Genomic DNA, 18,000 nt, shown 5'->3' on the forward strand with positions numbered 1-18,000 from the left:
CAAACTGTTTTTGGACAACAAAATGAACTGCCAAGGAGATGTGAATATCAGTTTTTCTTGCTTATCATTAGTTGACATAGTGTTAAGTGTTGGCTAAAGGTATTCAAATCTTGTATAATTAGATCATATATTGTGTTTCACATAGGTTTGTAAAATTATATCAAAGCTAAATAAAGGTTTTATTCAGAGACTGAAAATGAGTTTCAGCATCAATATCTTACATACTTTAGCATCCTTTTACAAAATAAAATTCTCAAGATCTAAGTGAATTTTTAATGGAGAAATGACATTAAGTTGTTGGATAACTGCCTAACTTAGATCTATTCTCAGGTACAGGTGGTTATTGAAGTATGACCGATGACAAATTTCAATGTTTTTGATGGATGTTTTAAGTTTTATTTTACAACCAAGTACAATGAGCCTCCCCTAGGAGTTGGACAAACTGTCAAATAATCTAATGAATAATGTCTATTGAAAAATACCTTGGTATACCATACACCAAGCATGACATCTAGATTTCAAATTCATTGATGTTTTCAAGTTTTAACTTCAGGATGGAGTGTGGGTGTTGACAAAAGCACTTGAAACATGTGAACACAAATTAATGAATAACATTCAAACATATTATTTTAGTTGTATTTATGAATGGTGTTTTCACAAACAAATAAAAAAGTTATGATTTTTGGGAATGATGGCCTTGTTCATTTTTTATTTACAAAATTTTAATTTCCAAGGCCAGTATTTAAAACCCTGAACTACAATGTATGTACATGAACATGAAAGAAATCCCTGAGGAGCTTACACAAAAATAGCACTGTCTTCTAAGCAAAAATCCTTGTGGAGCTTGTAAAACAAGAAATCTAGAAAAAACAATCTTCAACTAAATTACAGAAAAAAACTTCATATAGTGCATTTAAAATTGAGAATCGAAATGGGGAATTTGTCAAAGAGACAACCTGACAAAAGAGCAGACAACAGCCAAAGGCCACCAATGGTTCTTCAATGCAGCAAGATAATCTACCACTGGGGTAGGATCTCAGCTGCTAAGTCTTCAAGCTTAATCACAAGTCTTGCAGCAATGGCTTATAAAATTGCTTTCAGGCCTGTAAAATTCTTCTCCACAAGCCAACAGAATCCAACTAAAAAAAATTTTAAATTGAGCTTCTGGATTGTGGATGATTTTTATCATGAAGGCTGCAGCTGGCCTGGGCCACCATTAAGTAAAAATTTACATGTAACAGCAGCACATAACATGATTTTTTCTAGCATATAAATCAGTATTTTTATTGAAAGCAAGAGTGAAAATTTCAACAGAGAGTGAGAAAAAACACAAGCGTCTTAGAACATTTAGAAAGTAAATAAATGCATATGTATGCCACATTTATGTGAGTGATCGGCACATTATAAAAGATATCATTGCCTTTACATAACAAAAAAAATGTGGGCACAAGTGAAAATCACAAGCATGACAACACATTGAAGTCTAAGGGGACTTACAATCAAGTCAATTTTATGCAGACACATGTGAATATAATACATATGCATAAGTAACCACATTTCAACTGTGTTCAACATGAAAAACAAGGTGTAAATCAATATCTGTGTATGACCAAACATAATAATATCCATAACTTTGCATTCATATATCTAGCTTTTGTCATGACTATATATCCATATGGATAGTTGATAAATGAATCATTACAACCTAACACTTTAGAAGATCATAGCAAAAACTGTTCTTGGAGATTTAGGAGTCAAAAACACAAGAGCTAGCATTTAGTCATACAAGACCTGTACAAAAAAACCCAGATATTCTAGTACTCCATTATAAGAAATTCATTGACATACAGCTTTTCAAACTAGACCAGTATATGAAAACATTTACAGATTCTCTATAGATTCATCATCAGCCTGGTGAGCCATGCAACAGAACCTCAATTAAGAAAGTTCTAAAATAATGAATGAAGACATTGATCCTTGTTATTCTGCAATCTGCAAACAGTGTACATATATTCAGTGTATAATGATTGAAAACATCAAAAATACTGCAAGGTCACATCAAAAAGGTGCTGCAGGCTTTCTGATAAAATCAACAAAATACTACAACATGACTACAAGGTCTTTTGAAGAAAACAACAATACTACAAGTTCTTCTGATGAAAGAACACATATGTCATGTGTAGACCATTAACATTAGTTATAGACAGTAAGAACTTAACTCTAAAGAAAAAAAGTGATTTTCTTAAGCTCCATTCCAGCAGCACTAGAATGTGAAGATTGTATAATATAACTCTTATCTGAAAACAATATCCATGGCTTGATTATCCATCAAGATTTCTTTGATACATGTACAGCTTACAATCAAACCACTTAAAAGTTTCAATAGTTATGATGGAGTCATCACATTGAGTGCTTTACTCACACCATTATGACTATGTTGAAAATGACTGTTGAAGAACATCATCTGTGACACCCAGATGAGTCGACCACAGATTCCTGTATGTTCCACTTGTTGAATGTGTCACTAACATCTGTATATAACAAATCACCAAAAATATGACTGTTTCTTGGAATTGTTAAGTCACAAACAAACCACTTATTGTTAGAGTTTTTAATGTCAACAGCATGACTGGTGTCATTGGTTCAAAAGGACCTGCTGACTATTCTGTTCATCATTAGGGCTCTGTGAATCTTATTTTGCTCATAATCAATATCAATGATTCTTTTAAGACTTCTGGCTGTGCAATGTCTTGTCCTTTCATCTTTTTCTTTTGATCATGGTGTGTGTATTATTCTTCAAATTAGTTTTTTTTTTATAGCCAGTTGATATCTTTTCATTTTTATTTTCAAACAAAATCTTAAACTGATAAAGAAACAGAATATTAAAAGTCTAAAGCTCAATATTTTACTAAAGGAATACTGCATGGAATATACTATTCACCTTAACAGATTCATTTCATTATTTAACGCCCTTTTTTTAAATTATAATAATCAATGGACAACCCATATTCTTAAATTTACTGTGACACAATTACCATATTTTCATAAATATATAACAAAGAGAGGATGATCATGAAACATCAAAGAAAACAATCTATAATTAATGAGATGAAATTAACACATAAATTACAGGTAGAATCATCAGGTATAAAGGTAAACATCAAGGCAAAAGTGTATTTCAGGTGAGAAAATGGCAAGCTGAGTCATCTAGATTCAAACAAGATGTTTCCAACAATCACTGATCGATGCTGTATTCAATCTGTCATAGAATTTTACTATTTTACAACAAAGAATGTATAACTTGTTCATAAATAGGTATTGAACAGTGGAATACTTACATACATATATATATGTACAAGTATCAATGGGCACATTATGTTGAACTGGATATTTGTTCCTACATTCTTGGAACTTAAAAATTACCAATATAAAAAAATGCTTCAAAAATAGTTGTTATTAAATTATGTTCAGTCTGTTTAATGTTCTACAAGACACATGCATGATAAAGTATGTCTTTCTGTGTTGTGATATTATACTAGTGTTTCAGAACAGGGAGAAGGTTTGGTACCATTAAAACGTTTAATCCAGCTGCAAATGTTTGCACCTGTCCTAAGTCAGGAATCTGATGTACAGTGGTTGTCGTCTGTTTTTATAGTTCATCGTTTCTCGTTTTAAATAGATTAGACGTTGGGTTTCCCGTTTAAATGGTTTTACATTAGTATTTTTTTGGGGCCCTTAATACATGTAGCTTGCAGTGTGAGCCCAGGCTCTATGTTGAAGGCTGTATCTTGAGCGTTAATGTTTACTTTTACAAATTGTTACTTGGATGGAGAGTTGTCACATTGGCAATCATACCACAGCTTCCTTTATCTATATATTAATATTTGTTGGGCGGGGCAGATCCAATATTTATCATCAGCACAAAACCTTAACTTTAATTCCTGCTATCAGGATTTTTTTAATTTTCAAGGGTACCATGGCCACTTACTATATTCACTAGCAAGTGGTTACAATTAGACCTACATGTACATATACATGTACTCCTCTGCACATCTCTGGTTGTAACCATTGGTAAAAATTTAGATCATATATGTTCTTTAATTGGCAGTCCTTTAAATTTGTTTACTTTAATAAATCCATTTACAATTACATAAGCATAAGGATACATTATGATTAAGGACTAATAAAGCAGTAAAGATAATTTATTTTGTGTTCTGTTATTTTTAGCAAGCATGTACTCCAATCATACTGGACCAATTAATGCATACTGACAGCGTATATCAATTACTTTTATCATGTTTAACAAGTTAAATACAAATTTATACAACATTTTACTAAAAATATTAAAATCTTGTTTAAATGTAAAAAGTAAACATATATGTCCTGAAGTCATTTGTAGCTTTTTATTACAATATTAAAGGTTACTTTAAGATAACATATGATTCAATATTATTTATGTTAAAAACATTTTTTAAATTTCATTCTTTCAAGGAAATCTATGTTTTCATTTAAAAAAATACTTCAGATTAAATGATCCAATTCATGTGTTAAATTTATCCCACCTTTTTTTTATACTTTTTACTTGACTATTTTAATTTAATTTTATTTGCTAGAAGCTACTAGTTTTGACGTTTCCCTTATATAGCTAACATTGCAACTAATAATTCAAGATTTTCATTGAAGAAAAACATATGTTAATAAGCCTATTTCTATTTATGGTAAACTGTCTTTTGCTTTTCATTATTTCCGGGTTGACCTATAGCTAACTAGGGATATTGGATATAATGACATATAATGTAATAAATCTATTTTAAGACAGTCTAACTGTGAACAGTATACCATAAAGCAGCTTTGAATAGTAATTGGATTCTAATAAAAACATGATAAATGTAACTTAACTCTTAGGAATTTTATTTTTAAAGAATACATCATTACAAGGAACCATAAACAATACATGTCACTGTGTCATGTCCGTCAGAGTGAGACTCCAAACATGTCAATTACCATATACATGTATATAAGTATGATATCTTTATGGTCATCATTTTATTTTGGAAGACTCCCCAGTACCTTTTACCGTTCAATTAAATAAGAATTTAGGATAATACAATGTTTATAATGTATCAGCCGCAATGAATACATGTATAGTCTGTACCTTTAGCCACTAGTCTAATTTCTCCGGACAAGTGAAATTTGATAACCACTAGTTTTACAAAACTTTGTTTAGACACATAAGATAAATGTTTGAATATAAATCTTCACATTAGTAGTCAGAAAAGATTTTGGTTCAGACTACATGAAGGTGTATCTAAAGAGTTTATAACGTAAATATAGATACATTTGTGCATGTACATTGTAAATTTTAGCAAAATTAATAAGGGTTCTGATCTTTTTCATCTGAGCTGAATTATTTCAACTGTTCCATGATTTTGGCTAATTTTCAGTTTGATGTATACATATATGTAGTATGGACACTTATCTACAATGCCAGTATGTTTGTAGACTTAGACCTTTAGTCTTGTTATGGTTTGACCACTGTCCTCCTGATATTTAGTTACATGAAGTACCCAACATATTTTATTTATGCATACATGTATGGTGACCTTTAACTTTGATAACTATACTCACTCTCTGTTTATCAGCATCCACATATCTAAGTCCAAAGTAATCCTTTTCAACCAGATTTAACTTAGCACAAACTTGGTCAAACAGAGAATGTCCCAGTGTATCCTTCTGTAAACAAAAACATCAAATAATTACAGGTACATGTAGGAATATCTTAAGTTTTAGTATAGTTTTTTACTCCTTTTTCTATATAATATAATGATCAGATTCAAAATGTGTTTATATTGCATGATGCTGGCCATAGTGATTTATACAAGTGACAATACCTTGGCTTACCAAACTTCAATTTGTCATTATATGCCAACTGATAATGAAAGTCACGACTTGAATTTTTACAGAAAGTTAGAAATACCTATTCTGATATAGATAATATGGATAATGTGGATAAATTGGTTTTATGTCTTTCGTGTCCGTCAATTATGCAGTATACGGCTCCATTTGTTAAAAAGTCATGGTCACTGAGGAGAGTGGACTCAACAACTGCATGATAGATACTTAATGTACATAATGTTTGTTCTTTTGTTGTTATTTTTGTATGATGTATTGTGTTCATTTATATGTGCCTTCAACCCCATTGGGGTATAACTGTGCATTTATTCAATAAACTATGTTAAGTAAAAGTAACATTTAACTGAAACAAATGATGATTTGTATGACTATATATATACTGCTTACAAATTACAATACTACTGCAAAATTTGTCATTTTTTCCCCTTTTTCGGATTATTGTGGGTGTATTATATTTTATGTTTTTTTATTTATCTGTGTTTTCAAACCTGGACATAAAATTGGGAATGGAAATTGGGAATTGGCAAAGAGACAACAACAAACATATGCATTCTCCCTCTTTATTTTTTTTATTTACAACTCAAGTAAACACCTCCAAATTGTATATACATACATTTAATTTGTAATGTTAATCAAAAAGACATTTTCATCTCATGTACATGATGTATATACATCTTGTAACTAAATCAAAAAGTTATATTAAATGAATTGTTGAACCATTGTATAAAATACACCTCACACTTGCTTCTGAATAACATCAGGTAAGCAAGTGAAATAGATATCCCGTATTAAATTCATAAAAGGCTTTATGGAATGTTGATAAACTCTACCTTTGACCCCTTTTCAAAAATCTAACACCCAACCATTTTATAATTGTTAATGTAATACACCAGAGTAATCTAACTCCTTAAAATGTGTACATTTCTATATATAGATACAGAGTGTATTTTGAATTCTATGATTATTCTGAGGGGTGATAACTGTGAACAAGTATAATGTTGTAAATGGCACCATTATATTACATATCACATACATTGTATTTTTGAATAATCACAAGTCATAATTTTGCATACATGTATCAAACAGTATCTGCTATCATACTGAGGACAGATGCTGAAATTGTGGCTGATGGATATGTAGATTTATGCATTATCTATTTATTTAGTGTACCAGAACAAAAAATGTAAGATAAGCTACATGTATGAATTCCATATACATAGATAAACTATAACTTGTAAACATGTTCATGTAGAACTTTATATACATGTACATGTATGTGCAATATGCATGTGTTTAAGTGACATTGAATAAAGTGTGTATTTTTTGTGAATTTCACCAATTTTACCCCCTCTTCCCCCTCACAAAAAGTTGATTATAAAAGTAAATGGAACTGAGACCAGTAACTGCAGTATTACACACAAAAAGTCACCTCACCAACAATATTTTTTTCTAGAAATAGTGAAGTTCATATATATATATATATATATAAAGTGCCTAGAAAATCAACCTAACAAATTTGATTTGTAACTTCCTTCCCGGCGCCGGGGCTGGAACCTGTCCTTTTCTTTAACTTTTACGACAACACCGCCTAGCATTGCGCAGAGACCTTATTCCCTCCTCTAACTCTAGCTTATCTATATATTATACATGTGTAGCACTGTAGCTGCACAAATAAACCATTTTACAGCATTTTTAATTTATACATTTTTTGTACATATATATACAAGTATGTTTATTACATCAAATGATCATGAAGTCTTCTCCATGTAAGAAATGTCGGAAGTTGGCCAACTTGTTTCTAAGTTTTTGACATTATATGTGCACCTAGACAATTTCAAGGTTTTACACAGATTCAATTAGAACCATAGAGCTGTTATATAGCTAAAATACTTAACATTCATTTTCTTATTATGATTACAGAAAAATGACTCATACAAAAATATGTTACTAGTCAACAGCTTGATGGAGAAAAAATTGATAAGTATAACAGAGTGATTCAATATATATATTGTACATTGTAGTACATCTGACTGGTAATATACATTCTTTGTAAAAGGTCATCATCTTAAAATCTTGGCCTCACCCAAAGTGTTTGCATGAGTACTACCAGAATTTAACCCAAAACTATCCTTATTTAATACCCATCATGTCTGATCATGCTGATTAACAAGCATCATAGATAAACATGTAAATGGACTAATTACAAACACATAATGTAGTGACCAGATGTACATAAATCACCTATTAGTGAGTAGGAGATTGATCAGTGACAAGTCTATTAGAACCGATTACACCTCAAGTGATGACCATCGTGTAATCTTATAGCCATCAAATATCATTCTCCAATATATTATCTCATTTCTTTGTAAAATTTTATGAACCATGACAATGTTGGTGTGACATCAATTAATATTTATGTAAGGTTTTTTTTAGCTTACATTGTACATTATATTTGACAAATCAGAGTTACATCATAACTTGTACCATCTACATTGTACAATATCCATTAAGAGAAAAAAGGCCTTTAGTTGTTAACTGAACCTTTTTACTGCTTCTACATGTATATGCATGATATGTACAAGTTCATTTATGGGAGAAACAAAACCTGTGTATGATACATGTATTTTAATTAAAGGGCAATTATATTTGAATTACCAGAATTCATCCTACAAAATAGTGAATTCATGGCCCATGTCATTGAAGGGCTTATTAATAGGATGAAGAACAAACAGTAATAATATTGTTTATTGTTTTTATGCATTTTAATACTGATTTTGTGTTTGGATGCATGGATACCGTATATCTTTATTCTTTCTGTCTATTTTGTATACTCACAAGCCAAGGTTATTCACTTAATTTTAAAATCAATTCAAACTTACTGTAGTGTTAATCACTGTACAACATGTACATGTACATTTGTTTGTTTCTTTCTGAGATTCTGATTACTGCAAATTTGTACAAACCAATATACAAATGTATTTGATATTATGTTACGATACAGTATGCATTTCAAACCATTGTGACATCAGTGGATTGTGCAAAATTGAACCAAAAAAAAAGACAAAATAAAACATAGAAACTTACTCTACCTACGTATACAGTCCTACATTGTACATGATGTATTAAATCATCTGTACTTTATTGATTATTGCCAAATAATTGAATAAACTAAAATCTTTCCTAAACTGTACATGTATGAGGACGGGTTTCAAAACCAATACTTAACCTGATAGATTTAACACATTATTATACCATAATTATACCTTATATAGCCAGTAATTATAATCAATCACATACAATTCAATTAATTCTACTAAAATATCTGTCAGCTAGCAATCAATCAGTCTTAATTTAACATAATATGTCCCCAACTTGTTAAAGAGAATGACCACTATATACTACAAATGTATTGTAAACAAAAAATAACTGGTTGATATACAATGCAGTTCCCTGTACAAGTGAGCTGCTTTTAATGGAAACGTATATGCATAAGTGCGGTCTTTAATTGGTCATCCAATATGGTCATGTTGGTACATATTAACCTAAACTGTGCAGATTTTTTATTTTTTGTTTTTTTAATCAGAACTGACAGATCTGGATTGTCAAATAAAAGTTCTGGGTCAGTCGGATTAAAAGGTTCATTAGGCCTTAACCAATCAGGCTTCCAGGGCAGTACTAGGGAAATAATCCCTGCTGGCAAAGCTCCGAGGGGTCCTTAACCCAAAATCCAAGGCTTAAAAACATGAAATCCTGAGTTTCCGAGTTTTTAGAAATTGAAATCGAGACATCCTGAAATTCGAATATAGAATTCCCGGTTCCCAAAAGAATCAATCTACAAATCTCGAGCTTAAAAACACCCTATCCACACGACCCCAAAAAAGATCCTGCCCCCTCTCTTCTTGGGACTATTATGATTATACTAAAGAGGGGATTCAGTGATTAATTATAACTGTCAAAGATTAAGATATCTTTTATCGTCATAGCCATCATGTTTTAAATAATAGGGATTATCATTACAAATAACTATTATAAAAAGTAATTACAACAAGTAAGATCAAAACTCACTGTCACAATATGGTGTATCGATAAATTGCGCTGGTAAAATCTCTTTCAAATGACCATGATGTTGAATTTTTTTTCACTGATTGGTATAACAGTTTCCAGTCCCTTTAGTATAGTAGTTCCAGGCTACATGTACACAAAATATGTACATCTCTTTGCCATTTTAAACATGTTTAACAAGACTAAATTGAAGTACAAATATATGCAAAGAAATGTGTTTCAATGGAAAATAGTCTTAATTGAAGCATGTTAATTTGATAAGAAATTCGAGGAGATACATATTATTTGTCACTTGCTGAGTTTTATCAGCAACTTATTTTGCATGCTTGAATAGTTGTGTTGAACAAACCTTGAAAAATAATTGAATCGGTTCTGAATCATCCAGGAATCTGATGGTGCACTGATATTCCACTTGTGGGTCACCTTTTTTACTGTTCTTTCGAAACATCTCAAAAATGCAAATAAAATCCAACCGAAAAACCTTAAATGTTTATATTTGCACTTTTGATATCCACATCAATGCAAAATGGAGAAACAAACCGGCTTGGTCACATGACTTGAGTTCAAGGTTATAAACCGGAAGTTGTCATCTGCTTCGAGCACCTGTTCAACTTGTCTCTCTATCATATTCTGGCATGATTTGTATTTTAATGGGAGTGTGTGGTTCTGGAAAGTTAGTTGACCTTTCATATTGTGCTAAGCTGCATGTTTAAAATTTCTCTTTCTAGGTTTCCCTCCAAATGTTTCATGGGAGGCAACTGTTCAGTTATAGAGAAGATATTTAAAAAAAATATTAGAGTTAATTCCCCTTACAATGTCCAGTTGCAAATATTTCATGCATTACAAAAACTTGGTAAGAGTTCTTTATGGCAAATATTTCATGCATAACAAAAACTTGGTAAGAGTTCTTTATGGCACCCTGTAATACTAAATAGGTATCAAATACATGGAACTCTCTCAAAATTTAATTTATTTAACGAAATTTTTGAATATACAATTAGTTAAATATAGGATGGTTTTAAAAACATGTTTAAAAAAGCAAGAAATGAAGTAAAGTATAGTTTGAGACTAATATAACTATGTTATAGTTATGGTAGTCTCGGGTATAGTTAAGGATTATTTAATGTTGAAATGATGAATAAATAGAGCACTGAGTTAACATTATACAATAAAATTATTATATGTATACCCATAATATTTTTAAAAGCTCATGATACATCTGATAATTAATCACTGGTAAATCATCTTTTGATATAATTTACAAAATAATTCCATAAGTAAGGAAGAAGAAACTAACACCTCTTTAATTTTGTGTTGTTAGAGTCATTAATTATTAAATAATATAAGTAAATACTGATGAAATGCAGTGAGATTAATGGTTTGTTATGAGGGATAAAAGGTACATGAACAAGTATCTAAATATTGTTATTGTTGAATGCTACAAGAAAAAAAAGTTTCCAGTTTTGTTTTTATTGCAAGATTAGAAAGATTATACTTTTTGCTGTTTCAGATCAAAAACACAAAATACTGTCAAATGCATTGCAGAATTCAACATTTTAAAAATATATATTACAGGTTATTCTTTTACCTTTTTTATGATTATTTTGTAGGACTGTAGTTGGAGAAGCATTAGCAAAAGAGGTGAGTTAAAGAAATACTTTAGACCTTTGTATAAAACTTGTACTTGGTATGTTTTTAATGTTCATGCATTTTTTATGCTTCTTTAGAAGTTGAAATAAAATAAAATATGCCGCCCTCAATGTAGCAATTTTCTTTAAAATGTCTACTGATATTCTTAAAATGAAAACAGAATAAAATCCTTTAGATATAGACACAAAATGATAGAGATAAAAGCTATTGAAGGAAATTTAGATGTATTTAAAAATTAATGAACTGAAATTAGTCATTTTTATAGATAGGAAAATCACTCTTAACTTATTCAAAGGTAATCAATACTTAAGGTGCATATTTATGTCCATTTTAATTTGTGATAGAAATGAGTGTTCCAAGCTATTTCACAAACAAACATTCCAATTGAATTACCCCCCTCCCCCGATGTTTTCTTTCTGAAATAATTCAATTGTTGATGTATATTTTTTAAACCATAAGATTTTAAGCTAATGATTTTTGATAATTTCTAACTTTTGTTTTAATGTTTGCAATACATATAAAACTATACTATACTGACTAAAAACAAAAAAAACAAAACTTTTTATTTTAGCTGTCCGTTTTAATATTTTAACCACTAGATATTTTGTAACTAAAAATATGTTCAGCACGCTTAGGTTTGTCTTGATTATCCTTTGAGTTGTGAGTCTTTGTATTTATCATTGAAGTATTATCAAGATGAATTACAGCAATGAAAGCACTGTTTCTTTGACAAAGGTATAGACACTTGTCACTTTTTACATATTTGACCCAGCAACCAAACAAAAACCCAAAAAACCTGAATTGACACAATATCTCCAACAATAGAAAAGATATCTACAATCATGTCAACATGGTCAAGCAACAACAATATTGACATAAAAAAATAATCAGGAAAGATCATACAAATATCAGTAACAAGGGCTAAAGGCATAATATACTTGCTTATTTAATTAAAATAGTCTTTTGTTTGGTAATAAGTCAATTGAATTTTATTAGACTTGATTGTCTTGAGCAGCTTTATCAAATAAAATATTGAATTGAATCAAACTAACAGATTGGGCTACCTTATTAGTATATAGATACATGTATATGTAGTTAGCACATAATGCCATTTTCCCTGTTTTCCAAACTACCTGTACATTTATGTGCCATCTTTTTTATCCTTGCTCTAGTTAGTCATCATTCTAGTAGTTTGGGGTTCCAAGGGGTATGCTGTTAAATGTTTCAAATCTAATTGTAGCAACAACAACAAATGAACACAAAGTACCAAGTCAGGAGCCTGTAATTCAGTGGTTGATATTTGATTATATGTTACATATTTGTTTTTTGTTCATTTTTTTGTACATAAATAAGGCCGTTAGTTTTCTTGTTTGAATTGTAATATATTGTCATTTTGGGACCTTTTTAAGCTGACTATGGGTATGGGCTTTGCTCATAGTTGAAGGCCGTATTGTGACCTATAGTCAGTGTCATTTTGGTCTCTTGTGGAGAGTTGTCTCATACCACATCTTCTTTTTTTATACAAAGAATTGTAGTCAAGGGCAGTGATACAAATAAAGTTATAATTATGGTTAAATTGTTTATAATTTGCTATTTGAATTTGTCTGATGTACTGCATGTTTGAATGATATTCAGCTTTAATCTTATTTTATAATTTAAAAAAATGACTAAATTAAGAGAGCGATATAAGAACATTAAACAATTTAAAATCACATCCATTGAAAAAGAACATGCCTCCATGATTTTTGTTTACATGTTTGATATGCACAGGATTTTTTCAATAAAAAAAGGTCATGAGCTTTAAAGAACTAATGCATTGCAAAAACAAATATTTTATCAATGAAATTGCGGTCAGATATTCTCATGAATATTTTTTTTATATTAGATACAAATTTTATTAAGTCTGATACAGATTTTTTTATAGGCAAAACATTTCAACTGAGACATTACACATGCCTCATTATGGAGTAAAGGGGATGGCGTCAAAAGGTGACATTATGGAGGAAAGGGTTAAGTCTTTAGATCAAATTAAAAATAAAATGTTTCTGCTTTCTCTTTTAGTTGAATATTGTGTTTCGTGATGCTGATGAATTTCACTCTGTAGAAAATAAAACCAAGATGGCACAGAGTATCCCATTAACAGATGAGGTAGGTTCTAGATTTTAAAAATATGTTATTAATACATGTATCATGTTCCATCAGGGGGGCTCTGGTGGCTGAGTGGTCTAGGTTGTTCATAGTGTAATCACCAGCCAGTCAGCACGGAAGTTGTAAGTTTGAACCTTGCGTGGTGGTGGACTCAAGTCCAATCTTAATTGACAAGGATTGTCAGTTTTCCTTTTGTAGGGTGTAGGTTTTCTCCTGCACTCAGGATTCCTTTTCCAATAAAAATTTGCTGCCACGAAATAGCCCAAAATCAGTGCTTAGGAGTGAAGGTAAACTCGCATAAAAGGAAGAAAGAAGATGTTCCATTAGTACATGTAATATAAACCTTTGAGGCACAAGAAATATTGCATTTTATTTGAAAAACGCATAATACTTTGGAGTCCTAAATTTATTGATTTCCCTAATTATGCATTTTATGCATAAAGAAATCCATTATGAAAAAAATACCCTAATCTAACATTGTGTCTAATGGACAAGAAATATCATTTCACAAATTTATTTTTTGTCAAAATATTTATTATGGAAGACCTTTCAGATATTAAATACTTTTGAGTTTATACCAGTGTGGTAGTTTGATTAAAGTCCAATTTTTTTCTCAAATATAAGTTAAACTGACAACAAATTTGTTGATTTCCCTAATTATGCATTTTATGCATAAAGAAACCCATTATGAAAAAAATATCCTATTCTAACATTGTGTCTGAATCACAAGAAATAGACATTTTACAAATTTTAATGTTTGTCAAAATATTTATTATGGAAGACCTTTCAGATATTTTAAATAAAAATACTATTGAGTTTATACCAGTGTGGTAGTTTGATTAAAGTCCAATTTTTTCTCAAATATAAGTTAGCATTTTTCTTTCTGTAAAATAATTTATGACCACACCTGCTATTACTGCCAAGTTGTCAAAAACTACAAAACTTTAACAGTTAAACTACGTCATAGCTTCTGAGGCTTTAAAGGTGTAGAACAGTTAATAACAGAATTACAAAAAGTATGAAATACACATGAAAAGATAATGATGAACAGTAAAGTTAAGATTTGGTTGGAAATTTGGGTCTTTCATTGTAAAACATTATAGTATCAGTACACATTTAAATGAATTTTAATTGGATAGCTTCCCTTGCAAAGTAGATACATAACCAGTTTTGAATACCAGAAGAAATCATGTGATTTTCTATTTGAAAGAATCATTTTCTCTATTCGAATTTTGTGTCCAACTAAAAAAAAAAACTATGGTTAGAGAAGATGGTATGATGACTCTTGAGATGGAAGCAGTATGACTGGATTGCTTCCCTTGCAGAGAAGATACTTTGCCAGGTGTAACCAGTATGACTGGATTGCTTCCCTTGCAGAGAAGATACTTTGCCAGGTGTAAGCAGTATGACTGGATTGCTTCCCTTGCAGAGAAGATACATTGCCAGGTGTAAGCAGTTGAGCTAGTGCAGAAATTAAAGGTTTTTGGTAAGAGTCTCAGAGGAGGTTACGCTATTTTCTAGGTAGAATCATACAGTCTCATGTAACAGACTTAAGGAAAAAGTTTAATGACTGTAAAGAATGTTCTGATAAATTATGTATCCCATAATTATAGTTTATTATCAATTTAATCATGCATTATAAATTGTTGTCATATATTTTGATTTTGATTTTAGGACAGGCTGCCATGGTTACAAGCTATAAACAAGTTTATTCTAAAGTAGGTATAAGCACTACACAAATTTAAAGGTTGGAAAATTGGACAAGTTTGATAGATGCAGAAATTGGTCTCCTAGAGAATTGGTACTTGATTCTCTATCATGTTTAAATGTATTCAAAATCAAAAGCATCTAATAGTCTATATTTTTTTTCAATAAAGTTTATAGTTTTAACTTTAGAATTCAGTTTATGTCTGTATTCAAGTTGTAACCGAGCTAAATAGAAAAAAATGGTGAAAAACATGGTAATAGATAGGGCAGTTAGTTTTTTCCTGAAATTTTTTTATATTGTCATTTTAGGGCCTTTAATAGCTGACAAAATGGTACGAGCTTTGCTCATTGTTAAAGGCTGTACGGTGACATACAGTTGTTTATGGCTGTGTCGCTTTGGTCTCTTGTGGAGAGTTGTCTTATTGGAAATCATAACACATCTTCTTTTTTTTTATATATATTGTGTGAATTTTTTTTCAGGATGATGGAAACAGGAAACTCTGGTGTATTAACTTGTTCTGCACTGAAGAAACAATATCGACAGATTCTCTTAGATGGTTGCAGTGATTCCTGTAAAAATGACTGTAGCAAAGTTATGATCATCTATTTAAAGGGAAGTCAGGAATGTATCCAACAAAGGCTGGAGAAAAGAACTGGTCATTTTATGCCACCAGCTTTACTTAAGTCTCAGTTCTCCACATTGGAAGAACCAAAAGCTGATGAATCATTCTGTGTTAATGTTGAAATTGATGAAAAATCTGTATCAGAGATAGTAAAAAACATTTTAGGGGTATTATAATAATAATCCGACTATGGATTCATTATTATTTTTAGTGAAGTTTGGGGGTGAAGGTTTACCATGATTTTAATTGCTGAACAAAAATCAATTACCTTTATATGATTGTATACAGATTATGTTTAAACTATGAAATCCAGTTTCCTCAATCAACAAAAAATTTGTGCCAATCAAAATAGATAAATAAATCAACATTTATATTATACCAACTTTCTCAAATATTCTTCTCTATTTAAAAGATACCGTAAATTCAGAAACTATTGCGTGCATTTATTATAGCAATTTTGTCATTTTAGACTGAAATGCGATTTTAATTTTTATGATTTTGAGAAAAATCCTGTTAAATTCATATAAAATATTTCAAAATTTGAGTTTTAATCATTGCTTGTACAACTCAGTCACATTTTTCGCAATAAAAAAAAATTCTAAATATCTGAATTGTCACATAAACACAAAAATCTGACAAATATCCAAGTTAAATATCTAGTCAGAGTGAGAGAGATGTTGCATTTGTCATTTTCATTGATTATTTAGGTGTTATCTTGATGCTCAAGGTATTTATTATTTTTACATTTTTTGCAAAAACCATAAAAGAGTGAAATTAAATCTACTAATAAACCATGATGGCCTTACTGTTATAATGACTCTTAAGTGTTATTGTCTTTAAAAGATGGGGTTAATGCATTTTTGCAGTAACTATCATAGATAGAAATTGTAAATATCAAAGATGTTCACCTCAATAAGATCTATGATTAAGTCAAATAAGGTTAAACATTGACATTGGAGTTATTTCCCCTTATTAGCCATGTTTACCGATTTTATAAATATTTTGTAGATTTTTTTATAAATTGAGAATAAGGATAAATTGCAAAAATGTTCAGCAAAATAAGATCTTCATCTAAGATTGTCAATTGACCCACGAATGGAGTTATAAATAGCAATATTTGACTAGCACAATTTAAAAAAAAGGTTACTAAAAATCAGTTCCAATTCTTTTCATTTATAACACATTTTTTTCATTTTCATAAATATTGTAATAAAGTAATTTGTCCTTGCATTGTTTCCATTTCAACTAATATGGATAGTCAAGCAAACATTTTTTTATTAGCATTTTATGACACCCTAGCTCATCTTATGAAAATTTTTATGTAGATGATACAATTTATAAAGAAAAAAAACTACTTTCAAGCATTATAGGAACTCCTTAAATAACCATATGTTGAACCCCTGATTTACAGCCCGGTTAATGTTTTTCAAACAATATGCAAGAAGTGAATATTATTTTTTGTGCAATATCAGATTTAATTATTTTAAATGTAAAATGTTAACTTGCAGGAGCTGTTAAGGTTCAGGGTATATTCATGATTAATCATTTTCAGATAGTTTTCAAAGAGATGTGCATTTATTTTTATGTATGATTATTTTTAAATCAGATAATCCAGATTTTACTATACATTTGTTGATAATCTACTGTTAATTGTTAGTTATATACAAGTTTAAATAAACATATAAACACATTTGTTTGTAGTTTTATTATTGAAAATGAATAAGTGTCTGCAGTTATCTCTCTTTCTATATAGTAACTGGGACAATACTGAATACTTTTTTTTCATTGGTCAATTTGAAAATGTTCCAGTGTATATATCTCCCAATTGATACGATATTCCCGTGCTTGTATTTCCTTTCATGATTTTCTTGATAGAGGGGTGCTGCTCACAAGGAAG

General features: G+C 30.2%; 2 protein-coding genes across 8 annotated transcripts in view; one reads left to right on the forward strand and one right to left on the reverse strand.

The window, feature by feature from the left end:
- Positions 1-10,563, reverse strand: part of LOC134715154 (FERM domain-containing protein 5-like) — a 47,706-nt gene extending 37,143 nt beyond the window's left edge. For 6 of the 7 annotated variants that reach the window (XM_063577115.1, XM_063577112.1, XM_063577114.1 and 3 more), the window contains exons 1-2: positions 10,325-10,562; positions 5,629-5,733 (exon numbers count right to left, since the gene is read on the reverse strand). In XM_063577115.1, the coding sequence (XP_063433185.1) occupies positions 5,629-5,733; positions 10,325-10,423 (204 nt within the window). In that variant the 5' untranslated portion in view covers positions 10,424-10,562. Of the gene's footprint in view, positions 1-5,628; positions 5,734-10,324 lie in introns of all 7 variants that reach the window. The other variant, XM_063577111.1, reaches the window with a different exon arrangement.
- On the forward strand, positions 10,538-17,793 carry LOC134715155 (probable gluconokinase). The gene is made up of 5 exons (XM_063577117.1): positions 10,538-10,648; positions 11,586-11,616; positions 13,687-13,773; positions 15,448-15,491; positions 15,961-17,793. Exons 1-5 carry the CDS (start codon positions 10,611-10,613, stop codon positions 16,277-16,279), a joined length of 519 nt encoding a protein of 172 aa, XP_063433187.1. The 5' UTR covers positions 10,538-10,610; the 3' UTR covers positions 16,280-17,793.
- The last annotated feature ends 207 nt before the right edge of the window (positions 17,794-18,000 follow it).

Source organism: Mytilus trossulus, chromosome 4, assembly GCF_036588685.1.
Source record: "Mytilus trossulus isolate FHL-02 chromosome 4, PNRI_Mtr1.1.1.hap1, whole genome shotgun sequence".
Taxonomy (NCBI): domain Eukaryota; kingdom Metazoa; phylum Mollusca; class Bivalvia; order Mytilida; family Mytilidae; genus Mytilus; species Mytilus trossulus.

Bases quoted from the DNA above. Each gene is read 5' to 3' on its own strand.
- LOC134715155 (XM_063577117.1), top strand. From the start codon at position 10,611: ATGATTTGTATTTTAATGGGAGTGTGTGGTTCTGGAAA. The intron at 10,649-11,585 runs GTTAGTTGACCT...ATTATTTTGTAG, and splicing joins GGAGTGTGTGGTTCTGGAAA to GACTGTAGTTGGAGAAGCAT. The intron at 13,774-15,447 runs GTAGGTTCTAGA...TTTTGATTTTAG, and splicing joins GTATCCCATTAACAGATGAG to GACAGGCTGCCATGGTTACA.